The sequence below is a fragment of the Myotis myotis genome, unplaced genomic scaffold (genome assembly GCF_014108235.1).
Source record: "Myotis myotis isolate mMyoMyo1 unplaced genomic scaffold, mMyoMyo1.p scaffold_m19_p_6, whole genome shotgun sequence".
Taxonomy (NCBI): Eukaryota; Metazoa; Chordata; class Mammalia; order Chiroptera; family Vespertilionidae; genus Myotis; species Myotis myotis.
In genome coordinates this window covers 62,025,946-62,047,505 of record NW_023416368.1, presented here as the reverse complement: position 1 = coordinate 62,047,505, position 21,560 = coordinate 62,025,946, and the positions used below count along the sequence as shown (strand labels likewise).

The window sequence follows — 21,560 nt, the reverse complement described above, 5'->3', positions numbered from 1 at the left end:
TCAAATTTGCTGAAGGTGTTAACATCATAGATATTTTTATGCTTAAAAATGTTGAATTTCATGCCAAAAAAAGAGCATTTGTGGGAAGTTTTAATTCATTATTTTGAAGAAAAAGTTATCGTATACTTCAAGAAGCTTATGGTGCACATGCTCCATCTCAAGATGCTTGTGAACACTGGTTTAAATGATTTAAAAGTGATGATTTCGATGTGAAAGACAAAGAACGTCCAGGGCAACTGAAAAAGTTTGAAGACCAACAATTACAAGCATTATTGAATGAAGGTGCATGTCAAACTCAAAAACAACTTGCAGAAAGATTAAACGTTGTTCAGCAAACAATTCCTGATTATTTACAAGCAATGGGAAAGATTTTAAAGGAAGGAAAATGGGTGCCATATCAACTGAACGAAAGACAAATGGAAAACCCAAAAGTCATCAGTCAAATGTTACTTCAACGGCACGAAAGAACGTCTTTTTTGAATCGAATTGTGACTGGAGATGAAAAGTGGATTTCTTTTGAAAATCCCAAATGCACGAAATTTTGGGTTGATTCAGGCCAACCATCAACATTGCCTGCAAGGCCAAATCGCTTCGGAAAGAAGACAATGCTCTGCATTTGGTGGGATCAGGAAAGTGTGGTGTATTATGAGTTCCTAGAACCAGATGAAACTGTTAATACTGGTTGCTACCGACAACAAATAATCAATTTGAACCACCCTTTGAATGTAAAACAACCAGAATGTTCCAGAAGACACGGCAAAGTAATTTTGCTTCATGATGACGTACCATCACACACTTCAAAACCAGTTAAAGACACATTAAAAGATCTTTCCTGGGAAGTATTAACTCATATTCAACAGACCTTTCTGCTTCAGATTACCACTTGTTCTGATCAATGGCACACGAACTTCCTGCGCCGCACTTCAAAACGTACGAAGAAGTGGAAAATTGGGTCTCTGAATGGTTTGCCTCAAAACAAGAAAAGTTCTATTGGGACAGTATCCACAAATTACCTGAAAGATGGGGGAAATGTGTAGCTGGCGATGGACATTACTTTGAATAAAATATTTTGATGTTTCTCTTGAAATGATTGTGTTTTCTTTGATTACAAAATTCACCATTATTAACCGGTACACCTAGTAATATTTTTCATGAAATAGAGGGAGAAATGGAAAAAAAAATCAAAAACACAGATGAAGAGATAGAGAATGAAATACACCAAAGAACTGAAATCTGTAAAACTGGAAATGAAACACCATGCCTTAGAATAGTTTCTTCCAAAGTTATTTATCATTAACTCAAGCCATATTGAAGCTTCAATATAGTTGCATGATAGTTTTCAAATATAATACTATGAGTTGTATCCTTCTTGAATTCAAGTGCTAATTGAATAAATTTTGAATATATATTGAATACTATTGTAATACGTTTTTACTAAACAATTTAATTCAATAAAAATTTAAATAAAATATAGCCAAGATCCTAAGCCTCATGTTTGTTTTTTCTGTAATGAAAAAAGTAACTTAGTTAGAGTGAATCCTTGACCTCTCTCTTCATTCCATATTAACTGATGGGTTTTTTTTAAAGTGAATTTTATGTTTGCTAAGTGTGGTAGGAAGAATTCTATAAAGGCCGTGAAGATTTCAACCCCCTGGTTGAAAGAAGCCATGAATATGATGGCATTAATTCTCATGATGAAATTACTTTTTTGCAGCAAAGGTGAAAGATTTTTGCAGATGTAAAGTCCCAGTTTGACTGTGAGTTAATCAAAGGGAAGATTATTGTGGGTGGGCATGACCTTTTCAGGAGAGTTCTTAAAAGGCTGTTTAGACTTGTGATGATAGAGGTTATCCATCTGGTCTTGAATATGCAAGCTGCTGTGTGTTCCACAGCTGCAAGAAAATGAACTCTGCTGACAGTCGAATGAGCCTGTGAAAGGACTTAGCCAACATCTGCATTTTAGATGGGAAACTCTTGAGCACAGGACCTGTATTAGCCATTCCCTGACTTCTGACCTACATGTGAGATAACACAAGAGCACTGTTTCAAGCTGCCAGATCTGTGGTGATATTTATGCAGCATTGCAAATCTAATACTAAGTTTAAGAGACCTTAGTGAGAAGGCATTCCTCAATCATTGTTCTTTGGGAGCTGCCTGACCACAAGACGGATGCATGTGACCACTGCCGCATTAAGTAGGTTGGTTAAGCTGAAACCAGAGACAAGTAGTAGTAAGTTCTCTTCACACATATATAAAATCATGCCCTTCCCTTGATTAACAATAAAGGTAAAGTTTGGATCTTAATCTAAATTCTGAATAGCTCTCATATGGTTGTGAATTAATATGGAGAAAAAAAATACACTTCTTTTATTGGATGTTTACCAGCCCAAAAATCTATAATACTATCACTTCTCATACAATAATAATCCATTACCAATACTAGATATCATTACTGCTAACCAAGACAAGTGAAAGAGAAATACAGCTTCTAGAAAAATAAAGTACATCATAGGGAAAATGGTATTTCTCCATCAAAATCTGTAACAATTTCAATGTTGTCATAAAAACAATCACCCCTGAGTTTCATTATTTTCTTCCTGATGTTAAATGGATGAAAAATATAACTTTTCTTTTTAACTGCACAATTACAAAGATGGTCAGGATAGAGGAAAACTATTACGAACATAGTGTCCTTGAATGATGTCCAAGTTGTTGTTTGGAGTGAATTTGCATAACTGGCAGATTTGAACTTCCTAAATCTCTTCGACAGAAATAGTGTCCAAATTACTTTTTTTCCATAACCAAGATAACAATGTCCTTAAATAAAATTGTCACTAAATTTCCTTTTGAATTCTGACTGCAAGATTGAATAAACATTGTCTGTTCAAACTGGCTGTGAAGATAAGCATTTCATGACAGTTAATATATTTCGTATGCAAATGTTTGGCCTCTGTTTATATTGGAAGCATGGGAAAAAAATGTTACTCTATTTAATTTAGAATGTACTATCAAATCAGATGCATAAGTCCCTGAAATTAAATAGCTATTTTACTGTATCATGTTATTAAAATGGTACATTTTGTACTGAAGACAATCCAGGGATAATATGCTGATTTGAGTGTGCATGAAGTACTACCAGAAAGAAATATCTAATGAAATGTAAATTATTAAAATACAATCTGCAGTCTTTTAAAAAATCATTAACACACATGCACACACCCCACACGGACACATACATACTTCAACTTGGTCTGACACCCCTTTTTCCAAATTCATCTGAATCCACATTTAAATCATCATATCTTTTATCATGAATATCCCTGAATTCCTTGAAACTATTTTAGATTGAATCTCACCTGCTTTTCTGTGTACATACTTTGCTTAATCTATATATGTAAAAGCCCAGTGACCTTTACAGTGGAACAACCAGAATGACCAGAATAACCGGTAACTATGACATGCCCTAACCACCAGGGGGCAACGCAGAAGCTGCCCCCGAGTGGCCAGTGGGCTCCCACAGTGGGAACACCACTCAACCAGAATCCAGGCTCACGGCTAGTGAGCACAGTGGCAGTGGCAGGAGCCTTTCCCACCTCAGTAGCAGCACTAAGGAGTGGCAAGCCAACCAGTAAGGAGCAAGCAGGCAAGCGGTTAGGAGTGAGCAGCTAGGTGGTTAGGACTGAGCAGGCAGGCGGTTAACAGTGAGCAGGCAGGTGGTTAGGAGTGAGGGGTTCCAGATTGCGAGAGTCTCAGGCCAGGCTAAGGGACACCCGCCCCTCACCCCTGCATGAATTTCATGCATCGGGCCTCTAGTATCATCAAAATTTATCACCACAATCTAATAATATATAAATAATTTCTACTTGTTAAAAGATTCATAGGACTTATTTTTCCACATACTATGTGCTTTAAGTATAATAAGCATTTTAAAATAAAAGTTTGTTAGGTGAGAAATATATTAAAATTAGTATTTTAGAAATGTGTGAGAGAGACCACACCATCTTGAGGGGGAGAGTGGCTGTGATCAGAAGCCAAGCCTTACCTTCAACCCAGGAGAACTTGGATACCTCCCGGGACCCTACAACCACACGCCTAGGGACTAGCTGCCTACTCGGCTGCGGGAGCCTAAAAAGTTTGTCCAGGGGGAGACAAAATGGTGGCTGAATACACGGATGGGACCTGCGCCTTCTCACAGAGCAGACAGAAGGAACAGCTGAATCGAATAACATCCACCTGGAATTGGTGAATTAAACACAGCTGGTGAGGCAATCCATGGACGGAAAAGTCAAAGATTGCCTAGAGCAGCGGTTCTCAACCTGTGGGTCGCCAACCTGTGGGTCGTGACCCCTTTGGGGGTCGAACGACCCTTTCACAGGGGTCGCCTAAGACCACCGGAAAACACATATATAATTACATATTGTTTTTGTGATTAATCACTATGCTTTAATTACGTTCAATTTGTAACAATGAAAATACATCCTGCATATTAGATATTTACATTACGATTCATAACAGTAGCAAAATTACAGTTATGAAGTAGCAACAAAAATAATTTTATGGTTGGGTGTCACCACAACATGAGGAACTGTATTAAAGGGTCATGGCATTAAGAAGGTTGAGAACCACTGGCCTAGAGAGAGCTCTGCCACCTCAGATTCAGCTGGATGTTTGTTGTTTGGGTGTTTGTTGTTTGTATTTTTTGGATTAGTTGTTGTTTGTTGTTTGCATTCATCTCTGGGTGTGTGTTTGCATTTTTTGGATTAGTTGTTGTTTGTTGTTTGCATTCATCTCTGGGTGTGTGTTTGCATTTTTTGGATTAGTTGTTGGTGTTTTGGAGTTTTCTCCCCATATACATGTATTTTTCCCCTTCTTTTTTCTTCTGTTTATTTTCTCTCTTACTTTTTTTCCTTTTCTCAATATCATTTTTGCACTCTTTTCTCTCCCCTAATTCTCTTTTCTCTGGTGGTCACCTTTGTTTGGGATTATTGGTATCGTGAATATATTTGTGTTTGGTTCCCTGTGCGTTGTGTCTTGTCGTGTTGTATTCTGTGCCTTTAAGTCAATACAGGAGAGACAGAACTACATAACCAGATACCCTGTGAGGAGCGAACATGGGGAGACAAAGAAACAGCCCCCCTATGAAAGAAAAGGAGAAATAACCTGAAAAGGAAGTAAATGAAATGGAGGCAAGCAATATGTCAGATAAAGAATTCAGCGCAACAGTCATAGGGACACTGAAAAGGTTGGAAGACAAATTCAACAATATGTGTAAGAACCAAGAAGAAATGAAGAACAAAGAAGAAATGTAAAATGACATCGCTGCAATAAAGAATGCAACAGAAAGCATCAACAGTAGACTAGAAGAAGCAGAGGACCACATCAGAGAGCTAGAAGACAAGGTAGGAAAAAAATCCCAAGCAGAGCAGCAACTGGAAAAAAAAACTTAAAAAACAGGAGGAGAGCCTAAGGAAACTTTGGGACAACACAAAACAAAACAACATCCGCATAATAGGGGTACTAGAAGGAGAGGAAACTGAGCAAGGAATAGAAAACCTGTTTGAAGAAATAATGACAGAAAACTTTCCTGATATTGGGGAGAAAAAACTCAAACAAGTCCAAGAAGCTCACAGAGTCCCAATCAAATGAACCCCAAAAGATCGACACCAAGGCACATTATAATTAAGCTGGAAAACACCAACAACAAAGTAAGAATCTTAAAAGCAGCCAGAGACAGAAAGTTACCTACAAGGGATCTCCCATTAGACTATTGACTGATTTCTCAACAGAAACACATCAGGCCAGGAGGGAATGGAATGAAATATACAAAGTCATGCAAAGCAAGGGTCTGAATCCAAGAATACTATACCCAGCAAGTCTATCAATCAAAGTTGAGGGAGAAATCAGGAGTTTTACAGACAAAAAAGGACTAAGGGAGTTTATTACCACCAAACCAGCAATGCAAGAAATGCTAAAGGGACTGTTGTAAAAAGAAGAAATAGGAAGGGAAGAAGGAACACAGGCATAAAGAATAAAAATGGTTACAAACAAGTACCTATCAATAACTTTAAATGTAAATGGATTAAATGCCCCAATCAAAAGACATAGGGTAGCTGAGTGGATAAGAAAACATGGCCCATATATCTCCTGTCTACAGGAGACCCACCGCAGAACAAAGGACACAGACTGATGGTGAAGGGATGGAAAAAGGTTTTTCAGGAGAATGGAAATGAAAAAAAAAGCTGGGGTAGCAATACTTATATCTGAAAAATTAGACCTCAAAGTGAAGGACATAATAAGAGATAAGGAAGAAATATGTGAATTATTTCTCATTCCCTAAAGGCAGTTTTATATTTGCCAATGATACATTTACACAGTGGGATACTATGCGGCCATAAAATAGAAGGAACTCTTACCCTTTGTGACAGCATGGAGGAACCTGGAGATTATTATGCTAAATGAAATAAGCCAGTCAGCAGAAGACAAATACCATAGGATCTCACTTATATGTGAAATCTAATAAGTAAAATAAGCTGTTGAACAAAATAGAACCAGAGGTATGGATACATGGAACAGACTGACAGATATCAGAGGGGATGGGGGTGGGAGAGACTGGATAAAAGAAGATGAAGAGATTAGCCAAAGAACATATATATACAACCAATCGACACAGACAACTGTGGTGAAGGCTGTGGGGAGGGAGAGGGGGGTCAGAGAGGAAAATTGGAGACATCTACAATAGTGTTGACATTAAAAAACATACACAATACTTTCATGTGTGTTTTTTTTAATACCAATTGCCCTCCTTCTTTCCTAGATAGAGAGGCATGGTGTTTTATTATCATTTGTACAAGTAATGAAGAGTCTTTTGTGAAAATTCCCACTTTCCTTTAAATTTGTAATTCTGCCGTTATCCCATTGTGTGGTAGACCTACCTTGAGTCTCCCAGTAAACTTTCCTTTTGTTCAAACTGCTAGCCCCTTCCTTTTCAGTGCTCTCATTGTTGCTTTTTAAAAAGTGCACCAATATATTCCCTCTCATAAAATACAGTTGCTATTTATATTTCTAGAACTAAAAAGAGATAATTCTAAAAACACAACACAGAAAATTTATTTGAATTCTTAGAAACATTAAATCTCTGAAAGAAAGAGTTAGGAAGATAAAAGGCCAAGGATCCAGAAGATGGAAAAGCTAGAAGTAGAAAGAGGTAACGTGAAAGAATGAGGTATTAGCTGCAAGACAATAAAATTATAACCTTGTGTTGAATGATAAGAGGTAAAAAGTGTGTGTGTGTGTGTGTGTGTGTGTGTGTGTGTGTGTGTGTGTGTAGGGGGACGGACAATAAAGCTTTGTGGGCATTGAGAAATGTAGAAAAGAAGGCTTGAAAATGACAGTGAACAAAATAGCCTCATCCTATTTAGAAAGAAAAAAAGTATTTCTTGTAAAAGAGTAAATAAGAAAGTCAAATTTTAGCGAGTCTGAACAAATATTAAACCTATTATCTCAAAGTTGACCTTTATCTCCTCTTTCCAATTAAGTCTATTTCTATGTAAAATAAACTAATAGTCTAATATTTCATTTTATGTTCTGGAAATAACTAAAAGAAAAAATTCTGTGGTCCTCTAATTAATCTCATACTTATTTCTGTAACTCTCTATTCTCAGGTCACGATAAATATTGAATGGGAAACTGAGAAATTAAAAGGAGAGATTTTATTACCATAGTTTAAAGTCATATCAAACAATCCAGTCCTTTATCCTTAGTATAGATCCCTCTGTCAGGGTTTTCCCAGAGAAAAAAAATCAGCTATATAGTATATATAATGGATATGTTTGTGTGTATAGTGCAGCGGTCTCAACCTGTGGGTCGCGACCCCTTTGGCGGTCAACCAACACTTTCACAGGGGTTGCCTAAGACCATCCTGCATATCAGATATTTACATTACAATTCATAGCAGTAGCAACATTACAGTTATGGATGGGTCACAACATGAAGAACTGTATTTAAAGGGCTGAGAACCACTGGTATAGAGACTTATTTTAAGGAACTGGCTCACGCATATGGGAGCTGGCAAATTCTAAACCTATAGTGAAGGCTGGAAGTCTGAAAATCCTGGCAGTGTTGAGACAGAGTTCCTTCGCCAGGGAACCTCAGTTTTGGCTCTTAAGGCCTTCAATTGATTGGATAAGGTCCATCCATACTCTCAAGAATAATTCCTTTATTTAAAGTCAACAATTATAGATGTCAGTCACATCCACAAAACACATTCAGTGCAACATGTAGACCAGTGTTTGAACAAATAAATGGGCATCATAGCTTAGCTAAGTTTCCATAAAATTAACCATCAGAAGCCCTAACCAACAAGTTTTTAAAAATACAAACAGAAGAAAGGAAATAAGAATGAAAAGAATGTGGTCTTATAAATAAGATGAAATGAAAACTTACAGAATATAGCCTGTTAGATTTGCCAAATAGAAAATAAGAGAGCTACAAAAAGATATTCATTAAAAACTAGCATTTTCCTTCCTACTTATCTGTGTGAGATTATTTTTTTGGAGTACCTCATGCTCCTCTAATGATTACAACTGGCTTGAGGTGCTGCCTGCCCCTTCTCAAATCAGCCTTAGAGGTACTTCAGACCAAAAATAAGTTGAAGGATCTATCACATTAACATAAAAGCTATGAGAAAACTCTGTAAGACAATTTTTGGGTAACAGATGGAAAGGGAAATAGTTTCCTAAATTAAATAGTATGGGCATGAAAACAAGAGTATTTTTAAAAATATGTCATCATCTCTCCTTCACATTGCCCTGGAAACCCAATAAACACAACCATACAGAAAAACAGTGGCCAAACCAGTCAGGACCCCTAGATTAGTAGAGTGGCAGAGTCCAAACTAGTCAACATAAATCTTCCAACCTCTCAGATTATTGTCCTCCCTCATTTGTATCCTGGAACTAAGTGGTTTTAATTAAGACTAATAACAAAGGTAAAAAAGGAAATTCCATAGGCTGACATCTAGTTTATGGGGTTATCCCTACCTCAAAATCATCACACAAGGCACAGCAAGCATCTGGCTTTAGCAGCTCCTCCATGGTGCACACAATCAATTGCTATGAATATAGCTCCAAAAGAGTAAGAACTCATAGGAAAATAAAATAAATATAGGGTGTCCCCCAAAATGTACACATACACTTTAAATAATTATAAAGACAGTGTTTATTAAAATACATTTCATTTTCAAAATTGAGCTATCAACTGTTACAGTGTGTATACATTTTGGGGACACACCCTGTATTTGGTGTGCTGATGATAAAGAAAAAGAGAAGCTAGAGCAGATGAGGCTGAATTAACATAAGCAATAAACAATAATTTAAAATAAGCATATTCGATATCTACAGAGAAATAAGGAAAGATACTGGAGCAGGAAGACAGCAGGTGAATTCATAAAAAAAGAAAAAAACAAGCACATGGTGTTATTAATGAAGAGCAACAGTTGAGATAAAAACTCAACAGATGGGGTGAGTTCTAGAATAAATACAAGAGAGGGATGAATTATTGACCTGCAAAATTAGGCATAGTAACTTTGAAAAATGGAACCTAAAAATTCAAAATTTCCATCTAAATAAGAGAGAAAACAAAAACTCTTAAGCAACTATATCATAAAATGAGCCAGTTGAAGGCAATGACTCTAAGGCAGCGGTTCTCAACCTGTGGGTTGCGACCCCTTTGGCAATCAAATGACCCTTTCACAGGGGTCGCCTAAGACTATCCTGCATATCAGATATTTACATTACGATTCATAACAGTAGTAACATTACAGTTATGAAGTAGCAACGAAAATAATTTTATGGTTGGGTCACAATATGAGGAACTGTATTTAAAGGGCCAGAAGGTTGAGAATCACTGCTCTATAATGATGTAGCTCTCCTGGCACTGTGATTTTAGGTCTTTTGAACTGTAAGATGGTAAACGATTACTGTTTCAAGCTGAAAGATTTATGGTATTTTCACAGCAGCAATAGGAAACTTATTCAAAGTGGAAAGCGGGCTGGGTTAGGAATTCAGCAGTGGTTTAAGAGTTGGATGAATTAATCATAAAACTTGAATGAGAATCCAATATTTGTTGATTGATTCCTGTGAATTATTAGAGTCAAAGACAACTCTAAAGTTTAGGACCCAAGGAATTGAAAATATAAAACTACTGTTTTCCGATATATAATTGATCTGGAAAAAAAGACTAGGAATGAGGAAATGGCATTTAGTCACTTTAAAGTTAAAGTGCCTATTAGACATTGAAATAGAAAAGTTGAACTGGTAAATGGTTTCAGTAAAGAAGGCTGTAATCAAGATATATACTGGAGATCACCAGTACCTAAAGACTCTAAGAATGAATTAGATTATCTACTGAGTGAATAAAAGCAACAGAATGAACCATAAACTGGGCACTGGATAGTTCAAAGGCGAAGAATGTGAAAAGTAATCATTGTTGTAGAGAAAAGTAATCCCTGTAAGCAGGAGAAAAACAGTGTTGGATCCTGAAAGTAAGTGAAGAAAATGAAGGGAGTGATCAACTGTATGCTATTGTGCTAATCAGTCCTGAATGATGAAAACATTAATTGGACCAGAGATATTTAAGCAAAGTGATGGGAGTAAAAACCTAAATAGACTGAAATAGGAGAAAATACAATAATAGAAATTTATAATGAGTACAGAGAACGTTTTTGTTAAGTTTTCTGAAAGACGAAACAATGAAGTGGTAGCTGAACAGAAAGGAAGTTTTTCTTTTTTGAGACGTATTACATAATTTCATGCTGATGATTTAATAGAAAATTGTTGAAGTGATAAACTTGGATAGTAGAAGCAGTGTGACTTCATTAGAATATCAAGAAGTCTGGCTTATTTAAAAGGAAGGAAAGAAATATGTGCTCAGATATGGTGCTAAGAGCCTGTGGATTTCTTCTACTGACTAATTTTTTTCCAGTTTCCTTGAAACATAATTGATATACATATAACATTGTATTAGTTTAAGATGTACAGCATAATAATTTGATATATGTATATTTTGCAAAATAATTACCACAATAAGTTTGGTTAGCATTCATCACCTCACATAATTACAATTTTTCCCTGCGATGAGAGCTTTTAAGATTTACTCTATGGACTTCCCAATACCCAATACAATATTGTTAACTATCGCCATCATGTTGTACATTACATCCTCAGCACTTATAACTAAGTTTGTACTTTTTGACCACCTTCATCCAATTTCCCCACTTCCACTCCTCACTTCTGGCAACCACCAATCTGTTCTCTGAATCTATAGGTTATTTTAGTTTGATCTGATTTATTTTATTGTATGAGTAAAACAGGTAGCAAGATCAACATTTGAATCAGAATCAAATACTAAATGCTTGAAAAAAAGAGAAGGAACAGAACAGTCACATATGAGTATATTATGATTACAAAATGGGGTCAGATTGTTTGGCAGGCCTGTCCTAGGTAGATCTGGATGGAAACATAGCTGGGATCCTGACAGGTTAATATGACAAAGAAAGAAAAAGCCAACAGTACTATGGGTTCATAGAAGGGTTCATAATATATATAGCCAACAGTACCTAATCTCAAAAATGAGGGAAATTGAGGACATGAGGAAGTGGAGATACAGTAGAACAGTTGTAGGATCAATCAATTAGAGCTTCTAGTTGAGTTATATAATTATTAGAATCTGGTTAATAGAAGTTATGATTTAGAAAAATAGGAGGCTTTTGGTAGATGCAGTTATTTAGTTATAATAATATTTAGTACGATCATGGCTAAGGTAGTGGAAGGATGCCATTTAAGGAGAAGGACTTAACAACCAATATATTATATCATTTTGTGGATATTAAAATCCTCAATAAAAATGATAGCTAAGATCTGAGGCCCAAACTTCAAAGCCTGGGATATTTTCCAGAGGAGAATTGAAAACAGCCTGGAGTTATCAAAATGAAGTCAGAGGAGATCTATCACGCTTCCGGATCTAAGGATGTGTGAGTGGGCAGAGCCATGTGAGTGAGTGAACCAGTTCTAAGGAGAAAGTGAGCAGAGCTTTCAGGGAGATACGAGTGATGAAGGAAGTATGCTGAGGAAGGGCTTGAGTTTCAGAGTGTACAGTAAAAGCATTAATGAGAGGTACAAAAGGGGGATGGGTTGGGGGATACACAGAACTGCAAAGTGATCAGTGTTCAATGAAATGAGGCCTGAGAGTCTTGAGCTTATTGTAGTGACTTGATACAATGGGGTAAAAGGCATAGTGGGAATCGCCTAAGCAAATTATGTTGTTAATGGTCCCCTGTGGGGTTTATTTTTCAAATTGATGCTGTAATCACATAAAAATTAAATTGTTATTATGGAAAATGAGAAAATATGTCAGTGTTGGGAGAGAATTTAATTGCATTGATATTACAAATTATATTCACATACTCATGAATCGCTAATTAATTAATTTATTAATGAATTACCAATTGAAAAATGGAAACCACCTACAGGTTTCCAACTAATAATTGAAATTTACTACATTCAATTTACCTAAGATCCAGATTAGAGCAATAACCTTAATAAATCTTTATTATGCAATCCTTAAACTCATTTAAAACTTGATTATGTTAAATCTAAGTAATCCTGCCATTAAGTGACTTCATTAATGACTTCATTAATAAGCTCAATTGAATTATTCATTAACTGATATATTTCAAGCTTTGGTGATAATTTTTAATTCTTTTTAGAATCAAAGATTTTTAAATGGCCCAGCAAGTGTAGCTCAGTTATTGAGTATCGTCCCATGCACCAAGACCAGTTTCATTCCTGGTCAGGACACAGACTCAGATTACAGGCTCAATCCCCCATTTGGGGCATGCAGGAGGCAGCTGGTGGATGTTTCTCTCTTATAAATGTTTCTATCCCTCTCTCCCTCTCCGAGACTTCCTCTCTCTCTCAAATATCATTTAAAAACATATTTTAAAAGATTTTTAAATGTATGGGCTTATTTTATCCAGTTACAATAAACCCAAAAAGAGGGCTCATAATGTGAACCGAGTCATCTCATACAAAAAGACGGCTTAGCAATAACAGTGAAAAGTGCTAATATCTCAAAGAATGTGTTCCCTGTGGGAATCTCCCTGGAATTAATACGAGAGGAATGGCATCTAATTCTTAGCATATGGTAAAAATGCCATTGTAACAAAGAGAAGAAGCTACTTGTGTCTTCACATCCCCAGCTATGAGCCCATTGCTTGCTCACTAATTACTAGTTCACTTTATAGTGGATTTCTAAATACAGTGTGAAAATTCTACCCAAATAGTTTCCAAAATTCCAAATAATTCTGTTTTATTGCTCTGCTTCAAAGTATTTTGTGGAAGTATTGACATTCATGAAGGTGGGGAAGAGAATCCCAGAAAATACCGTCAAAAATCAAGTTTCTAAAAGGTATGTATGCTTAATCTGAGGGTGGAGGCAACCAGGTACTAAGGATGTATTTGAACAGGGAAAGTTTACATTTTCAGATCCCTTATAAGCCTGCCAAGACTTCCAAAATGGATGCCAGTTCTGCCCTCTATCGGATCTGTTTTATAACATTCCAAGAGTCCTGCTTTCAACCCTTGACCAAGTGACCTGAAACTAATAGCAGATTCATTAGTTAGCTTTTCCAGGAGTTACTGGTATCCTCAGAGGAAAATCAAAGATAAAACAAAGAATAACCCCCCCCCCAAAAAAAAAAAAAAACACAAAAAAACTACCCCCTCCAAACTTCCAAAATGCAATGGAATAAACCTTTAAATATAGAATTTCAAAATTGTGATGAGAGCAACCTAATATGCCACTTACTAATATAATACCAAGTAAGGTCTCAACTTTCTGACCCTTTGTGTCTATTTCATTATTATGAACATGTCTAAAACATCGACTCTCACTTATGTATCGCTTAAGTGATAATTGCTTTCTTTAATTCTAGGAATTTGAATCCAATAAGTAGAACTGTTTAGATATGTTATTTTAGCTTAGGGAATTTTCTCACCTAAAGCTCCCAAGCTCTCACTAGATGACACTGTTTTACCACCTAGAATACTTCCAATTGCATGTACAACAGATTGTCAGTGCCTTTCCTTCCTTTCTCATAAAGGAACTGCATTTTTAAGATTTCCATAAATTTCACATTGTGTCAACCTTAATGAAAAATATTAGTCTTGTGTGGTGGAGGGTAAGGGAGATAAGTAGCGGGGGCATCAAGTAGCGGGGGCATCTATAACACTCTCCACAATAAAGATTTAAAAATAATAATAAAAAAAGAAGAAAAATGTTAGTCTTTCACAACCTTAGAAATTTGAACTATAAAGCCTAGTGTATGTTTTTGCTTGTGAGGTATAAAGTCATGTGCCTGTTCTCACATTCTTAAAATTAATATTCTAAGCAATATGCAGTAATAATAGCTAACACATGACCATTTATTATTCACCAAGTACTGTCCTAAGTGCTTTACATGTATTAAACAATATAATCCCCACAAGAAATGCTGAAAAAAGTAATCCAACAGCATATATCTATTAAGTAACAAAGCAGTCTAATTGAGGAGCCTACATGCTGGACCAATAGTGTCTGCTACCTATTCAATAACTATTTATAGATCAAGACAACTGACTCCAAATGGATTTTCTCCCAACACAGAGACTAAATTTCAATAATCCATTTATCTACTTCTTTGCTTTTAGCATAAGAAACAAATTTAAAATCAGGTTTCACATCAGTGGCCTACGTGTGTTAAGGGAAGAACAGATTGCCTAGATTCAAATTCCAGCTCTATCATTTACTAGGTGATAATTTTAAAAAATTAAAATTAAGAAATGTGTGGTCTTGAATAAGTTATTTAACCTCCTAAAGCTTTAAAATGGGGATTTTTTTTGGGGGGGGGGGATTTTTATAGTACTGAAACTAAGTAGTTATTATGAGTTTTAAATGAAATAATTGATCAAGTCATGTAGCACAATTCATGAGGTGTGATTATTATGATTTGAAATATAGTTCAAGCATAAAATAATTCTTCCTAGGTCCATCCTCAAGATCAACTGCAAAAGATATGAGTACAGAAAGAACCAATTTGATGATAATGGTGAAATATTTAAACACCATTTAAATGTTCGTGGACATCTATCCATAATGATAAATATAGCTTTAAAGGATTTGAGTTGTAGTATTTCCTTATACATTAACTAGAGACCCGGTGCAAGGGTCCCTAGGCCTGGCCAGTGATCAGAGCCGATCAAGGCCTTCTCCTTCTGGCTGATAGCTGGGGCCTTCCTTTGTTCTGTGCCACCCCCTGGTGGTCAGCACATGTCATAGCAAGTGACTGAACTCCGGGTCTCCTGGTTGAACTCCTGTGGAGACAATTTCCATATTAGTCTTCTATATATATAGATTGAACAGATTTATTGAGGTTTATTGTAAGGAAAATTAAATAATTTTATCTGTACATAATCACTGAAGAAATAGGTACTCTTCTTCCCCAAGAGAGGGTAAGGACAACAATGTATCTATAGACTGCCAAGTTCTGTAGATGTTAACTTTTTCTCTAATGCAATCCCTTACCCCTCACCTCTCCCAACAATCTCTTTTCAAGGTACCCTCTAACTCACTAGAACTTTTAAACTCTTTTATAAGGTATATGTATATGTGTATAGTAAATTGCTAAGACTCCAGGTTCCTTCTAAAACTAGACTCTAGGAACACTAACAGGTCAACATTTACTCTCTAGGCAGAGGTTGGGTGGGGGGAAACTCAAAGGAAAAATAACTAAAGAAAATAATGACATCCCAGTGAATTTTAATGCCTACAATACACTTCAAAGCAGCAAGCAACTCTCCCACCCACCAAATGAAAAGAGCTTCCACTCAGCATTTTATTTACTACCTGAGCAGTCAATCCAGGAAAACCCAGCATAGACGGAAAGCCTATAGCATTGACTATAGAAGCCAAGACAAACAAAAATCTGTCAAATGTACTTAAAGGAAACATTTTTTTCCAGGAAAAATAAAACCTTATTGTTAACATTAATATCCTTAGGCAGTAACTAGAAAAGATACTTTTGTTCAAGAAAAAAATAATCAAACAAATATTTTTAAAAAGTCAAAGAATATAAAAAGCTCCTGGAAGTTAATAAAAACTGTAAACAGAAACTGACATAATGAATCAATGCCGGGAGCCGGTCCATGCTTGCTGTTTCAAGGGACCTGGCATATATGGCATACTGTTCTTAATATGTTTGCTCACCTTCTTGGCACTATGTGTTTTAACCAAGGTCTCTGAGAAAGGTTGTTTCCCCAGGTAGGGATTTTCCCCTGAAGTTAGGGAGGGAATAAAACCTCTTAACTAAGTGCCAGGTGGGTAATTAATCACTTTAACTACAAACAATCATGCTTAAGCTACATAATCTTTACTCCCTGGAATGGAGATAAGAAACGCCCTAACCTTTGAAATAGAGATTGATAGAATTGGAATCAACTGGTATAAATACAGATGTAAGAAGACAGAACCAAGAGAGACAGAACCTAGGCACAGAACCTACATAGAACGTTCTCTAGAGACAGAAGAACTTCGCTGGAGAGAACATGGCAAAAGATCCTGGACAGAAACTGGCCTCAGAACCTAGAGACAGAACCTAGCGAGAGAACATGGCAAAAGATCCTGGACTGAACCTGACTACAGAAATTGGCAAAAGAACCTGACTAGAACCTGGTGACTGAACCTGGCTGGAGAACTTGGACGGAGAACCTGGACAGAACCTGGCTGGAGAACCTAGCAAGACAATATGGACACAGAACCTGGCTGGAGATCCAAACCAGAACTTCGCTGGAGATCCAGATCAGAACTTGGCTGGAGATCCTGGCTAGAGATCCTGGCTAGGCTGCTGATCAACTGAACACTGTCTCCGTGTCCTTCCTTCTTCGCCGACTCCGTCCACACCTTTGGGGACCCCTGGACCCGCTGGGGCTGGACCCCGGCAAATCAATTTTAAAAATTGCAGTGCACTATACAGATCATGTGTCATGTAAATGTACACTTGAAACCTTTGTGACTTTATTGACCAATGTCACCCCAATACATTTAATGAAAATAAATAAATAGAAAAAATGGGGAGATAAAGTAGCTCCCACAAAGCAGAGTAGTAATACAGTCCTTAAAATTAGGAGACAAGTGAAAAAAAAATGCATAGTACCTACTAGAGATCCAACCTTAAACAACTAAGCTCTATAAAGAAAAGAAAATTAAAACAGAGTTGGCAAAATCATCAATGACATAATTAAAAGTAAATATTCCAAGACTCCAAACTATGAGTTTCCAGACTGAAATGTCCTGTTACTTACCCAACACAATGGATAAAACATACCAATTTGTGTCATTGTGAAAGTTCAGATCTCGGCAAAGGGAATATCCTATGAACTTATATAGAAGATCCAATGGGTAGCAGTTACTTGCTTTGACATTTATTCATTCATCTGTGCATGCATGCATTTTACAAATGGAATACTTGTCTTATAAGAGCCAGGAACTATACTAGAAGTTGAGGTTTCAGCAGTGAATAGAACAAATCCCTGATCTACTGAAGTTCACATTCCAGTGAGAGGCAATAATTAATAAATGAATAAACAAATGAGCATGAGACATGTTACATGGTAAATGCTCTGAAGACAAAATAAAGTTAGGGCTCAAGAATAACTGGGAGTGGTGAAAGGTACTAATGAAATAAGATAGAGAAGGCATAGACATTTGAGCAGAGAGCCAAATGAAGCCAAAGGAAGCAGCTATTTGAATATTTGGGGGAAGAGCTGCAAGTTGAGGGAAGTGAGCTTATAAAGACACTGAGGCAAAGGAGCCTATACGGCTGTATCAGAGTAGGAAGTATGTTGAGAGGCAGGAAATGCAATTGTAACTATGGCCAGGTACATAATCAAATGGGGTTTTGTATGCAATCAAATGGAAAACAAGAGGATGTGATTACAAAATGCATCCCAGTTGCTATTTGCCAGATATTTAAGTTAATATTAAGAAGTCTCTAGAAAATATACCTCTTTTCCAAGTGATCATTTTAAAATAAATTTTTCTATAGGTTTCATGTGAGATCTTTCACTTTATTAATTAACAGGTATAATCTTTACAAGTTGGCAAATTTGTTTGGACTGATGTAGTATCTAACAATCTGGTACAGTTTTGTCCACAGCTGTGCTCTCCAATATTCATTCATCTGTGTATGCATGCATGCACACATTTTACCCTTGAGAATGTCTGATATTTGAACAGTTCTAAATTATTTTTTATTTAATAATTTAATGTGTTCAATGAGGGTAAGCTGGCTATCAAAACAGGTTCAATTTTCAGAAAAGATGTTATTTGGAAAAATAATGTATTTACATTTTAACTTTAAGATTGTCGATGTCTTATCTAGTAGTCCATATATTTCTGATATATGGTTACATAACCTAGGAAGCCAATAAAAATGTTTTAAAATTATATGAATAAAATCTATCTAATGAATTCATGTTTTCTAGAGTATATTCAGTAATAATATAAATAATCCTTTATTATCGCTTCTCGGCCTTTTGGCTAAGATCAAGTGTAGTATCTGTTCTTATCAGTTTAATAAATAATCCTTTATATTGTTACATATTCTGAATAGTTCCATGACCTAAATAATTCTTTATTTTATAAAAAATATTTAGTAGTTCTTTAACAGTGCACACATATAAAAATATAATTTAAAAAAGCACACCTTAGGTAGTATTATTACCCACAATATAATATACTTATCTGACTAAATATCATATGTCTTTCATTGCTTCTATCTAGAAAAAAGAAAAAAATGTTTTCTAAAGTTATCTCTCTAAACAGTTGAAATAAGTTTAACAAAATATGCACAACATTGGTATGTTAATTTTATATTACACTAGAGGCTCGGTGCACAAAATTATTGCATGGGTTGGGTCCCTAGGCCTGGCAATTTGCATATTAGCCTTTTATTATATAGGATATTTTCCTGAAAATTGTTTTGAGGAATATCCTATGTCTGACTATTTCTCACTGTTAGAAAGGATTGGGGCATCTTAACTGTAATTTGGGAAAAAGGTACCTAGAAAAAAAAAAAGGTAAGAATCCAGTTGCTTAATTTTTTCAGTTTAATAAAATAATAGTACCTTCTGAGCCCTTTGACTTTAACCTTAGGACTGTTTGAACTCCAATGACCATACTCCGGGACAGCTGAAGAACTTTCATCAGTGCTTTTTATTTTATATTAATCTTTTTCTTTTTCCAAAAGGGCTTGTACGGCACTTTTTTTATAATTAAGTTTACCAATACAGCTTCCATAATCATTAACTTATGGTTACTTTGGCAATTTGGGTTTAAAGTAAACAGATTTGATAGAGTATGGAAAATTCTGCCCCAAAATATCAGTAATTAATATGCTAAAGGTGGCTTTGATACCAGAGAGAAAGAATATGAGTATGCAGTAGGCTGTGACCAAAGGTTTAAATAAAAACAATGAAAGAAAAGGTATGAAAATGTCAAACTGCATGACACATTTGGTTTTATAGCTTAACTTTGTGCTGAATATGCTGGAAAACTTCAATGACTGAGCTATATCTACTACCTAATTAGCTGGATATTTACTTATTTATTCATTTGTGTGTTTATTTGGTGTTAGAAGGTATTTCTGAAAAGAAGGAAAATTAGTAACTGTTAGCTCTAATGCAATCCCTTACCTTATCATTTTTCTCATAGTGAATTAGGATACTGGAGTCTCTTTAAGCCAAGTTAGAAGTAGATGTATGTATACATAAGACAACTAGAGAATGACAGAGAAAGATATTCAATGAAAAAGATGTGTCATCTCTTAGAAAGTATCTTAACATGTTCAGGATTAAAGGATGTAAAGGGAGAAGCATTAATATATTTGGGGTAGAGGAAAACGGTGAAAAAAAATCTATGATCTGTCGAAGGGTCTATGGCTAGCCAAGATGCTATTTACCTTCAATAAAAACAGCCCTTTAATGAAATATCAACTCAGTGGTTTCTCAGAACCAGGAATATAAAATGCAGGGTTTCTGCTTGTGTAAGAGTGACAAGGATAAAAGAATACTGGTTTAAAATAGCCCAAGAATTTCTTCTTTGGTCCAAAATACATTAACAGGGACCAGATTTACCCTCCTAGCTGAAACAGACAAAAAAAAAGACAAAATATATAAAATAACAGCTCTCAAGATATTAGGTGTCAGACAACAACAGAAGGCAGCAATCTCTGAGAATTGGGAAACAAACAAGGTAATCCCCATGATGATCACAGCTTTCTGCCTGGATAAAGCTTCCAGTCTGCAGTACAAGAAAAAGAGCCACATGCTCTTCCTGTGTTAAAGAGATTGATCTGGAGGACCAGGGAAGGTAAGTAGGCTAGAGTTTGCAGGGCACCACACTGGAGAAAAGATTGCTGCATATACAGAAGGTCTCCCTGAAGTATCTAGTTGAGAACTTATTAGCACATGTGTGAAAATACTACCCAAAGCCTGGGAAAGAACCCATGACAGAATTAAATAGTGGCCAAAGATCACATAGGCCAGATTGGAAAACCACATAATTGACAGGCATCAGTTAGACTACTAAAAGGGCATTACCTCACTAGTACGTAAGATTAATCTTAGACTAACTGCTGCTCAGGTCCTACTTAACAGATATAAAAATGAAACACAAAAGGATCCAACCGTTTTGCAGTAACTTAACCATCTCCCGCAACAAAGTCCAAAAATGTTAAAATTATAAAAATATTCAGCACTCAACAAGGCAAATGTACAATGTCAGGCATCAGTCAAAAGTAACTAAGTATGGCTCTTCCGCGGATGGTGACTTCAGGTATGTACCATGGTCCAGTGTTTGACATGCCTTTGGAGGCTGTCCTACGCTACAGCCTCTAAAAAAACCAGGCTGTCCCAAATCCCTGGTAATAGAATTGTTTACCTTTATACCAAGAAGGTTGGGAAAGAACCAAAATCTGCATGTGGTGTTTGCCCAGGCCAACCTCGCAGAGGTCATACTGTGAGACCTAAAGTTCTAATGAGGTTGTCTAAAGAGAAAAAGCAGGTCAGCAGGGCCTATGGTGGATCCACGTGTTCTAAATGTGTCCATGACAGGATCAAGCGTGCTTTCCTTATTGAGGAGCAGAAAATCATTGTGAAAGTATTGAAGGCACAAGCACAGAGTCAGAAAGCTAAATAAATTTAAAAAGTGAAGCTTTTTTGAGTAATAAAAGCAATTAAAAGTCTCAGAAAAAAAGTAACTAAGTATGTAAAGAAGCAGGAAATTTCTACCCAGAATGAGAGAAATTAGTCAACCAAAGGTTTACCCAGAAATGACATAAATAAAATTAGTAATCAAAAGATTAAAAGTTGTTATATTTTCAAGAAGCTAGATTTGACATATTAAAGATAGACATGGAAGATACTAAAAGGTCTAAATAAATATTTAGGATATGAAAAATAACAATGTCT

The 21,560-nt window shown here is 36.0% G+C and overlaps 1 protein-coding gene and 1 pseudogene across 1 annotated transcript; both read left to right on the top strand.

Annotated features, from left to right (window-relative positions):
• Positions 1–18,610: 18,610 nt before the first annotated feature.
• On the top strand, positions 18,611–18,717 carry LOC118659535 (annotated as a pseudogene).
• A 2,217-nt stretch (positions 18,718–20,934) lies between these two features.
• LOC118659324 (60S ribosomal protein L34-like) lies at positions 20,935–21,321 on the top strand. The gene has a single exon (XM_036315605.1). The coding sequence runs from the start codon at positions 20,935–20,937 to the stop codon at positions 21,286–21,288; it is 354 nt and encodes a 117-aa protein (XP_036171498.1). The 3' UTR covers positions 21,289–21,321.
• Positions 21,322–21,560: the final 239 nt, after the last annotated feature.

What these genes read in the sequence shown, in the direction of transcription:
- LOC118659324 (XM_036315605.1), top strand. Translation starts at nt 20,935, where the DNA reads ATGGTCCAGTGTTTGACATGCCTTTGGAGGCTGTCCTACGCTACAGCC.